The 10,501-nt window shown below is 38.7% G+C and overlaps 1 protein-coding gene across 1 annotated transcript in view; it reads left to right on the top strand.

Annotated features, from left to right (window-relative positions):
- The window catches only part of LOC126392509 (uncharacterized), a 12,432-nt gene extending 2,172 nt beyond the window's left edge, over positions 1-10,260 (top strand). Inside the window, exons 2-6 of the mRNA XM_050047934.1 lie at positions 1,321-1,385; positions 2,258-2,543; positions 4,687-4,841; positions 6,966-7,245; positions 9,768-10,260. Of these exons, the coding sequence (XP_049903891.1) occupies positions 1,321-1,385; positions 2,258-2,543; positions 4,687-4,841; positions 6,966-7,245; positions 9,768-9,918 (937 nt within the window). The 3' untranslated portion in view covers positions 9,919-10,260. The remainder of the gene's footprint in view (positions 1-1,320; positions 1,386-2,257; positions 2,544-4,686; positions 4,842-6,965; positions 7,246-9,767) is intronic.
- The last annotated feature ends 241 nt before the right edge of the window (positions 10,261-10,501 follow it).

Here is a 10,501-nt window from a genome sequence, read left to right as displayed (position 1 = left end):
GAATATCTCTCCTTCCTCTCTGTCTTTCCGCCATCTTCTCTGTTTAAGACACTCTTAGGCTTCTTAAAAGTCCTCCTCCCTCCTCTTAACAGTTTTTCACCTTAGGAGCTCTCTTAAGGCCTAAGATGCTTTGTGAATAACTTTTATCTTACCAAGGGAAAATTCTAAGTAAAATCTTAGAATTCGAGTAATTCTAATATTTTTCTTAGAATGACGTCACTAAGAGCTACTTTTAGTCTTAGGATTCTTTGTGAATACGGGCCCAGGTGATTTCCTTCTTTTAATAAAATCCTAAATGACTGAGTTGGTTTTGTTTTCCACCTGGACCTTTATGCTCTGCCATGTCTCCTCTAATCATCACGCTGTAACCTGTGACAGGCTGTTATGATACCACAACTATCACACATTCACTTATGTGGAGTTTTTTGTTGAGCTGTGAGCGTCACGTAGGTTTACATTACCAAAGGTTTATGACAAAATCACGTGACTACACAGACTTCCGTGTGCGCACGGCGAGAGAGGAGAGGGAGAGACGCTGTGCTGCTGCCAGAGGAGCCGCTGACTGAGTTCCCTCTGAGCGGTAAGTCACTAAAAGAGTCTGAGAAGTCCGGGGCTGTTCATTAAACATTCAGGACACCACAGTTTATTCCACACTACTGAAGCTGCTTCTCTTTTTGGAACCAACTCGGAGTTGATTACAATTTCAATTCCAGCCATGCTTGTTGTTGCCGTGGGTAACCGTATGACAGCAATATGTCAACAAGTCAAAATATTGCGAGTATCACAATGTGAATTTTTCATATGATATTAAAAATTATACTGGTATTACCGTGAATGAGATGATATGCCACACCCCTGATCAGTACACAAAGTGACACAAAATATTTGTCATACTTCTGGAAGCACTGGAATAGATGCCTGTATGTGTTTTAAACCTACTCATTGTGTTGTTTTTATTGTATTGTCTGTGTTCTTGTATGTATTTTATATGAACTTGAGTCTGGAATAAAGTTTATCTAATACAGACTCCAAACAATCACTCTCATACCTGAAAATCTGAGTTTTGGCTGTAAAATCTGCATACTTAACTAAACTATTAAATTTCACATGCAAAGTCAGGAAGGAAGTGACCATGTAATAAATTTATGAAATGACTCATAGGTCATCCCTTCTTGGTGAAAGTGGTGCTGTTACAAACCCAGTCTTCCCTAAATAAAGCTTTATCATCTCTTGATGTTGAAATCGGTTAATAACAAAGAGTAGGAAATGTAGATTTTGTTTTAAATATGTCTCTTAATGACTCTTGTCTGTCTCAACCAGGATGATGACACTCAGCGTTTTCCTTCTGCTGCTCCTCCTGGAGACGTGCTCAGTTTCCACGTATGGTAAGTATGATCTGAGGGCATGCGAGTCGTCTTCATTGTAAAACATCACCAGAAGGTGGATCCATGTCTGTTTTGTTAGTCTGAAAAGTAAAAAAATATTTTTATACAAATTAAGTTTAACTGTTGTGACTTCAGCTTTTGCTCCAAAATCTGTGTAGCTGCTTTGGAAGAAAGCGTTTTCCCGCAACTAAACATATTCATCAGCAAGTAAATAATATTGAGTAACAAAAGCTTTACAACTGAGTTGAGTTCTGAATAAAAACGAATTTCACTGCTCACATTAAATATATGTTTTATGTTTTGCTGACTGAGGTTTCTAAATGTTGTATCTTAGTCAGACTGTATCAGCAGACTAACATCCTCTGTCCTACAAACTTGTCTGCAACAGCTTCCTGCACGACTTTTGCCTCAAGTAGAAAGTTAACTTAAATGGTTTACTGCAGCAGATGTGGCTCAACACATTTGTTTTCTTGAGCTTGAACTCTAAGTACACACAAAACATTTGTGCACATTATAAGCAGGGAAATTTCTGTCTAGCTTACGTATTAAGTGTCTAAATATCAGCTGCTGTACATACACATTCACTTTCTACATTTATTATTTATTTGGAACAGGCAACAAAGAAACAGTGCCACACTGTGCACACTTAAGTGCTCTATCCCTGCAGCACTCTATAAATCTTTTCATAAAACATTATATTTTATATCCTCAGTGTCAATTATTCTCTGTGGTATCAAATATCGATATTTCAGTATCATGACAACACTGCTCTGGAGTTAAGTTATTAGTTGAGGCACTGATTTAAGTTTAAAAATTCACAGAAAATCTTCCATTATAACGTTTTAAATGAATTCCATCTGTCTCAATCCTAGAAAACGTGGCCTTGCGTGGAAAAGCGACGCAGTCAAACCGTTATGAGCATGCATTTGGAGCTGCTAGCAGTGCCATTGATGGAAACCGTGAATCTAATTTCCACTCTGGCTCATGCACCCACACTGATGAGGAATACAGCCCCTGGTGGAGAGTGGACCTGCTGGAGTCCTACATCGTCACCTCCATCATCATCACCAACAGAGGGGACTGCTGTGCATACAGGCTTAACGGGGCAGAGGTTCACATCGGCAACTCTTTACAAGACAATGGTGCTGCAAACCCAGTGTAAGAAAATATCCTGCATTTTAAAAAAGACTTTCATTTTGGTTTTATCTTTTTGGGGAAAGGGCATCGCTCTCATTTTAACCTCTGCACCGTTTAATGCTCATCACTAGCAGATTCTCAAAGGAAGAGTTTAAGCATGTTTTAGGCCTGGATTTTACGCAAGTGGGAACCTGAGGCCTGAAAATAAACTGCAGTTCTTCAAATGGCCACTAGAGGCTGACTCTAAAACAGAGTCAGCCCCCACAGACAACCGTGTTAAAATACCCAACTTTACAGCAGAAATAAACATGTTCACAGCCTGATGTAAAAAAACAAAACAAAAAAAAAACATTTTTGGTATCCGACTATCCGTAGATAACTTCTGCATTCGTGACAACTTTGCAAGGGCTGAATTTTTTTAATGACTCACCCACATTTTATCAAGGCTCAAATATATGCGTAATTTAAGACGGGCCACTTGAGTGACAGGCTGTCTGTGGGGCATCCCCACAGTCTGTGAGTCACATCCATCCATTGCTCCTCCACAGCTCCAGCCTCTTCTCCAAATATGGTCACTTCCGGCTAAAAACCCCCAAGAAGTCGACGGCCGAAATGCCAAACTCGAGGCTTTGACATGGCAGTCCACCAACTAGTGGGTGACATCACAGTAGCTACGTCCGTTGTTTCTCCAGTTTTCTATCATTTTAAATTATTCACATTATTATGTTTATGTACAAGTAATTTAAAACAGCAGAGGTGAGGGACTTGAGTCACATGACTTGACTCGAATCAAACTTCAGTCACAAATTTGAGGACTTGAGACGGATGACAAAATTAAGCCACTTACTCACCGTGGTGATGTCGGGGGGGGGGGGCTTGGAAGTTGGCCACCATGTTTCTGCAGCAACATCGTCCCACTGGATGAGCGGAGCTGCTAGCTAGCTTCTACCCGAGCCAGCTGGTGCGCAGTGCAGAGCAGCCGCGGCTAACCGGTGAAGAGCGGAAGGTTAGCAGTGGGCACTTTGTTTCCACATCTTAACCCAGCTAGCTGTCAGCAAAGACAAAATAAATAAAAAAAGCTAAAAATTTACATCACAGAACATTAAAAGTTCACCACCTCTGAATGGATAGCACTTTGAAATGCGGTGCTAAAGCTCACCTAGTCAATGGAGCAGACTAAAAGGAAAAGGCTCTTATATTTAACGCCAGTTGGCCTTTTTTTTTTTTTTCCTTAAAAATGAATTGGTTAGTTTGGTTCATGGGTGTCAGGATATCAAAAGAAAAAATTAACAAAAACTGACAACCCTAAGTGGAAAGTTATGTTTTGTTTTTGAACATGTACAATGTGAAAAACTTGGCAAACTACAAGAACATATCAGACCAGAATATCCAACGACATCTATCACTACAAAAACCACAAAGGCACAGGAATCTGTCGTTTTTAACTTATTAGATTATTGAATCATCAGAATTTCATATAAACAGACTTGTGACTAGCTTGACCTGACCTGAATGACATGACTTGACTTGTTCAATTTTAGTGCAGTAACTTGGGACTTGCTTGAGACTTGAAGGTTAAAAGAATACTTCACTCATAAAATGACCAGTTTTGTATCAGTTGTTCACCCCACGTTACCTTGAATTTGTGAAGGAAACTGTTTATTCACTTAATTAAAAAGGTAATAAAACAAATTATAATTAAATTTCAGCTGAAATAAGAGGCATTTTGCGCTGTGCAGTATGAACAGCCTACATGCTACCCTGTCCTGAAAATACCGAGATATGAACTTCTGCCTATATCGCCAAGCCCTAATCTGTTTACAAACTCCCACACGACTTGTGCAGTTTAATCAACGTCTCTTTTATGTAAAGCCCTGTGAGGCAAATTCTGATTTGTGATATTGGGCTTTATGAATAAAACTGATTGACTGATTGATTTATCCAGTGGTATGCTCAGCACCTTCCAAACATGCATTTTCACTACCAAACCTTAACATTGGAGTCTGGCTTAGATACGTTTCATCTCAGTTTTAAATAGTATAGTTGTTACAGTTTTTGTTCGCTGACAAAATGTGAGAAGAATTCCTTATTCAGTTTGACTTTAAAGAATCAACCCTTCACTCAGCTACAACCCTGAAGGACTTTGTTTCTCTTTCTCTTTTAGGGCTAGGAAAATTTCTTCAATTCCTTCAGGCCAGTCGTTCACTCTGACTTTCACTGATCGAGTGGAGGGACGTTATGTGACTGTGGTTGTACCGGGTCACGATAAGTACCTTACACTCTGCGAAGTGGAAGTCTATGGGTACCGTGCCCCAACTGGTGAGATTCTGAGCTAGTACATAAATAAATATGAACAGTATGTTGTGATTTTTATCTTGCCTGTAAACTGCAGCCAAAGACAAATCATATATAATAATAACTGAACGGGTTTATAAGCCACATTTTTATTTAAGGAACTTTAGTAATCATATAAACGGTGGTAAGTCCTGCCTTTATCAAGAATCTTATGTTTAGAGCCCACAACAGGATGGTTTTTCTTATCCCGCTTCTGCCTGCTCCCGTGTGTTATGTATTCCCGCCCATTCCCGTAGGGTGTGTTTCAGCACCTACAAACATTCTGACCATACATGCTGGCACAAGAGATTAATTATCAATTTTCCTAGTCAACCAGCAGTCATCATTTAGGGCCATTAGTCGACTAGTCGCCTGCATGTTTATGATACTAATGTAATGATTAAATGATATATTTTGGTGGTTTGAGTTGAAGGTGTGAGAAAGAATAGTATCAGTAACATTGTTAACACTGTGCTACATTACAGAGAAATACAAAACCGTACTAATGAACCTTCATTAATATAGGCCTATATTTTATCTACAAGTGCACGTCACACACTGAGCGAGCCGCCTGTTAATGACGCTGTGGGCTAATGGGCATGTAGCTACTTCCATGTTTCAGATGATACGTCATGTTTGTAGTCGACCAATGAAGATGAGTTTACATATCACCTTGGGTTCGTCCTTCACCTTCTCAAAATGATCCCACACTTTGGATTTCCTGCCCGACATGTTATTAACTAGCCTGTGGAATAACCGCAGGTACCAGCCCTGGAGATTAGGGGCTGTACACATGCTGCGTCTTTAACCGCCAGGAAAACACGAGGTCCCGTGCTGGGCGCTACTCTAGTTCCTTTTTAGTGCCAGCTGTCAAGAGGCTGCGTCTGAGGTTGCTAAGCAACATTAACAAGCATCGTATAACCTATTTACCTGAAATCCTGAGTGCAGAGCTGATTTTCTTCCAGGAGCTGTTTATAAGTGTGTAGGCCTATTGTAATGTTTATGAATATGAAGGAGAATATGTGTCATATGCACATTTAAAGAGATGACTTCCCCAAACAAAAGACATGTAAATCGTGCCTACAAGTGTCTTGACTCAGCAGAAATAACATTAAATGACAAAAACTAATCGACAGGAGAAAAAAATATTTGAAAGCAATACAGAGCGACTGAGAGCCTGCATGCATTATATTATGTTATTTTTCAATCTGTCAACTGCTGCCTGGATTATGTGTTTTCTTTAACATAAATGCAGACCTTCTGACCATAAAATTCACCAGAATACAGGAAATTAATTGACCCTAAAATGTCCTATAAGATGCTTCTTGTTTGGCACCTGCGCCAAATCACTGCTTTCTGATTGGCTGCTGTTTGTGATCAATGAGGAGACTTAAATAAGTTTGTTGCATTTGTTAAACACTCATAAATATTTCTTCTATTTCTATTCACATGGCTTTTTTGCTCTCTCAGAAACTAATGATAATGATATTCCAACTGTCCAGTTTAATCAAATCTGTTATTTGACATTCAGTGACATGCTTTTTTAAATTATATAACACAGAATAATAATCAACATTAATATTTAGGGAAGACAGTTTGCCTACATTTTAATTGATGGGGGGTAGTGAGGGACCCGGATAAGAGATAAGGGGTTGCTGGTCCAAAAAAGGTTAAGAACTCCTGTCCTACAAAATGCTGAAATACGATGAAAGCCTTAAAACAGCCTAATGTCCTTTTTGTTTCATCATCATTAGTCTGAAACAAAACCTGTTTTTAGATTTAAAATTCAATTCAACATAACTTAGTGATACATTTAGTTGTTCTTTAATTAAATTGTAAATTTAACATTTATTTAAAAATGGTGGTTAATCCTGCGTTTATCCTACATCCTACATTAGGAATGCAAATCAAATCCCATTGTCTCATTGAGTCACAAGAAAAAATAAACTAAGCCCCCCCCTCAACAACAACAAAAAAAAAACAGCATCAGCAGTCATTTATGTTACTGCATGTAATAAAAACTCTAATTTGCTGTGATTTTGTTATAATGATAAATGCAAAGAGGTCTGGGTAAGGCTGGTAATTTCTGTGTGTGCGTTCTTTTTGCAGGAGAGAACCTGGCACTCAAAGGAAAGGCCTCCCAGTCATCACTGTATGAATTTGGTAATGCTTACAATGCCATTGATGGGAATCCTAACCCCAAGTGGGAGGACGGCTCCTGCACTCACACAAAGAACAACATCAGCCCCTGGTGGCGACTGGACCTGGGCAAAACCCACAAAATCGATTCTGTTAAGATTACCAACCGAGATGAAGAAGCAGAACGACTCAATGGAGCCGAGATCCGCATCGGAGATTCTCTTGCAAACTTTGGCAACAACAACACCAGGTAGTGTACAACATGTTTATTTAAAATCCCTGATACATTCTCATGTTTTATTTCAACATATTTTACAGCCACTCTTATTAATGTTTTTAGCCATGCTGGTTTTTGGTCCACCGCTTTGTACCAGACTGAAAAATCTCAGCTGCTATTGGATAGATTGGTGTGGTATTTTGCTCAGACATTCATGTTTCCCTCAGGATGAACTGCAATACATCGTCTCATCTTGTGTCATCATCATCAGGTCCAAATTTCAATTTGTTGAATACTGTTAAGTCAAAATACCTGAAAAAACTAATGCTATTCCAAGCAGCAACCTCCAGGGAAACACGAAGCCAATGCAGAAAACTGCCAAAAACTGCAGTTCCTCTAATGGCCACTTGAGGCTGACTCAATAAGCGAGTCAATCCCCATAGACCTCCGTGTTAAAATGACCAACTTTAGAGCAGAAATAAACATATTTACAGCCTTGTACAGAAAAACATTTTGGTCTCAATAGCTAATTTCAACATTCATGACAACTGTACAGGGGTGAATCTTTCGATAATACACCTGTGTTATCAAGGCTTAACGTTACTCGTAACTAAGGGTTAGGGGTGGGTGATATGGTCCTAAAATAATAACAGATATTTCAGGGTATTTTTGCCATGGCGATATACTTGACGATATAATAAATTAGTAAAATATATATATGTATAAATTATTAATTTAACAACATAGAATTGCAACGGTGATATAGTTTTACAGTTCACCTTCAAATATTCTGTAAAAGCTAAAATGATCTCTCATGTCTTCAGTCTGTGAACAACAGTAACTCAGAGTGAAATTCAGATTCTGTATACAATATCAATAGTTCTACAAAATTAAATCCACCACAAATTACACATTTAAACAGCTCCCAAATACAAAAATGTCCCCTGGGATCTATATATATAAATCAACAGGTGATTTCCTTCTTATCGTAAAATCCTAAATGATGGAGTTGTTTGTTTTCCACCTGGACTTTTATGCTCTGCCATTTCTCCTCTAATCGTCACGCTGTAACCTGTGACAGGCTGTTATGATACCACAACTATCACACATTCACATATATGTGGGTTTTTTGTCGAGCTGCGAGCGTCACGTAGGTTTACATTACCAAAGGTTAATGATAAAATCACTTAACGACACCGACTCCCGTGTGCACACGACGAGAGAGGAGAGGGAGAGACGCTGTGCTGCTGCCAGAGGAGCCGCTGAATGAGTTCCCTCTGAGCGGTAAGTCACTAAAAGAGTCTGAGAAGTCCGGGGCTGTTCATAAAACATTCAGGACGCCACAGTTTATTCCACACTACTGAAGCTGCTCCTCTTTTTGGAACCAACTCGGAGTTGGTAATAATGTCACTTTCAGCCATGCTTGTTGTTGCCGTGGGTAACAGTATGACATCATGTGTCAACAAGTCGAAATATCTCCAGTATCACAATGTGAATTTTTCACATGATATTAAAAGTTATACTGGTATTACTGTGAATCAGATGATATGGCAACCCCTACTAACGGCGTGCAGCTACTTTGAGGTCTCTGAGTCAGATCCATTCTCGGCTCCTTCACAGATCCACCCTCTCATCCAAATATTGTCACTTGTAACCTGACTCCTGTCTGACTGCTAAGCATGGACACTTCCTGTGTCTGTCCTTTCAAATTAAATTCCTACATGGTCCAGTCATATAGGTTTTGATTTATTTTGACAAGGTGCAGCTCCTAATACAGTTTCACATTTGTTTGTTTTCTGCTACTAAGCAACCAATGAAATCTTGCCGACTAATAACCTTTCTGGTTGACTAACGTTTGGTCGACTATTAGGGGGCAGCCCTAGTTCACAATAACTAATATATATACTTTAAAAAAACAATGGTACGAGTCAAATTCATCTTAAGCTTTGTTTATTGTGTGTTTTGTCTCTTTCTTTGTTAAATTAATTACGCTCAAAACATGAGTGTGAAGAGGGAGACAGAGAGTCTGTAACTGTAGCTACAACAACTTAGCAAAAAGAGCAATCACATTAAATGGACAGTGAAAAGGCAATGAGATGGTGGTGGGGGAGGCAGACAAAGTGAGACTGGAAAGAAATTAAGAGGCGCTAGATTATTTACACGATGTTAATTATATTATTAACATATCAATAATTCCTTTTTAAATATCATGATTATCGTCAGTACTGGTGTATCACAGCACCCCTTGGCCAGATGTACAAGGTTGTGAATTTTAATGGCTAGAGAAAGCTCTTCTCTCAATTCCTACATTTGAAATCATGAGCGATAATGCATTTGTGGTCACGGCACCTAGACTGTGGAATGAATTACTGTTTGTTAAATGTTAGCTAAAAGCACACTTTTTTTTGAGTAACTTTTTCTAGCTTTCATCTGAATTGTATGATTTTATTTATTGTTCCATCTCATTTATCTGTTGCTGCTGCATGCCCCTTGTTAAAGCAACATAGACTAATATTTTTGGGGGTTAACTAAGTGATTTCTGCCTCTCCTTCCAGGTGTGCTGTGGTCAAAAGTATCCCAGCTGGTAGTGTCAGTGAGTTCAAATGTAATGGCATCGATGGTCGCTACATCAACATAGTCATCCCAGAGAAAGAAGAGTTCCTGAGTCTGTGTGAGGTGGAGGTGTATGGCTCCCGTCTGGATTAGGGACACAGAAGGTCTGAATAAGGCGTAACAATAATCAAAAATCACCTCCTTGTAAACTTATTGATTATCTCCTTGTATGACAGTAATGCATTGTGGGATTTTTTGCAAAAAGTAGTGCACATGCGATGGACACTTTATAGGCTCCTTTTTTCCCTCTCCATTTTGGGATTTTTTTTCCTTTTTTTTTTTTTACAGAATTTCTCAGTGCATATATATTTGGTTTGGCCATGTTTTAATGCTGTTGTTGACTTGTCTGTTGAATACTAAACATTGGATGTGCTGTCAGCTGCTGCAGGATAAAACTGTACGTCATCAATACACGATTAAACCATTAAAACAGCCTATTTTTCTTTTTATTTCATCATTATTAGTCTTTATTTTTGGTCAAAATATTTTTTTGCATTTGGAGTTTCAGGGAAACCATGTGTGTTTATGTTGAATTAATTAAAAAAAAATTGTTTTTCTTACACACCTCTATGGTGAAGGGAAAATCCAAAAACAGTGAACATTCTTTATGAGTAACAGAAAACGAGGACTGTGTTTAACAACAGCTAAACTATACCAAAATATCTGTTTACAAGAT

The sequence above is a fragment of the Epinephelus moara genome, chromosome 6 (genome assembly GCF_006386435.1).
Source record: "Epinephelus moara isolate mb chromosome 6, YSFRI_EMoa_1.0, whole genome shotgun sequence".
In the NCBI taxonomy this organism is placed as follows: domain Eukaryota; kingdom Metazoa; phylum Chordata; class Actinopteri; order Perciformes; family Serranidae; genus Epinephelus; species Epinephelus moara.
This window is presented reverse-complemented; position numbering and strand designations above follow the sequence as displayed.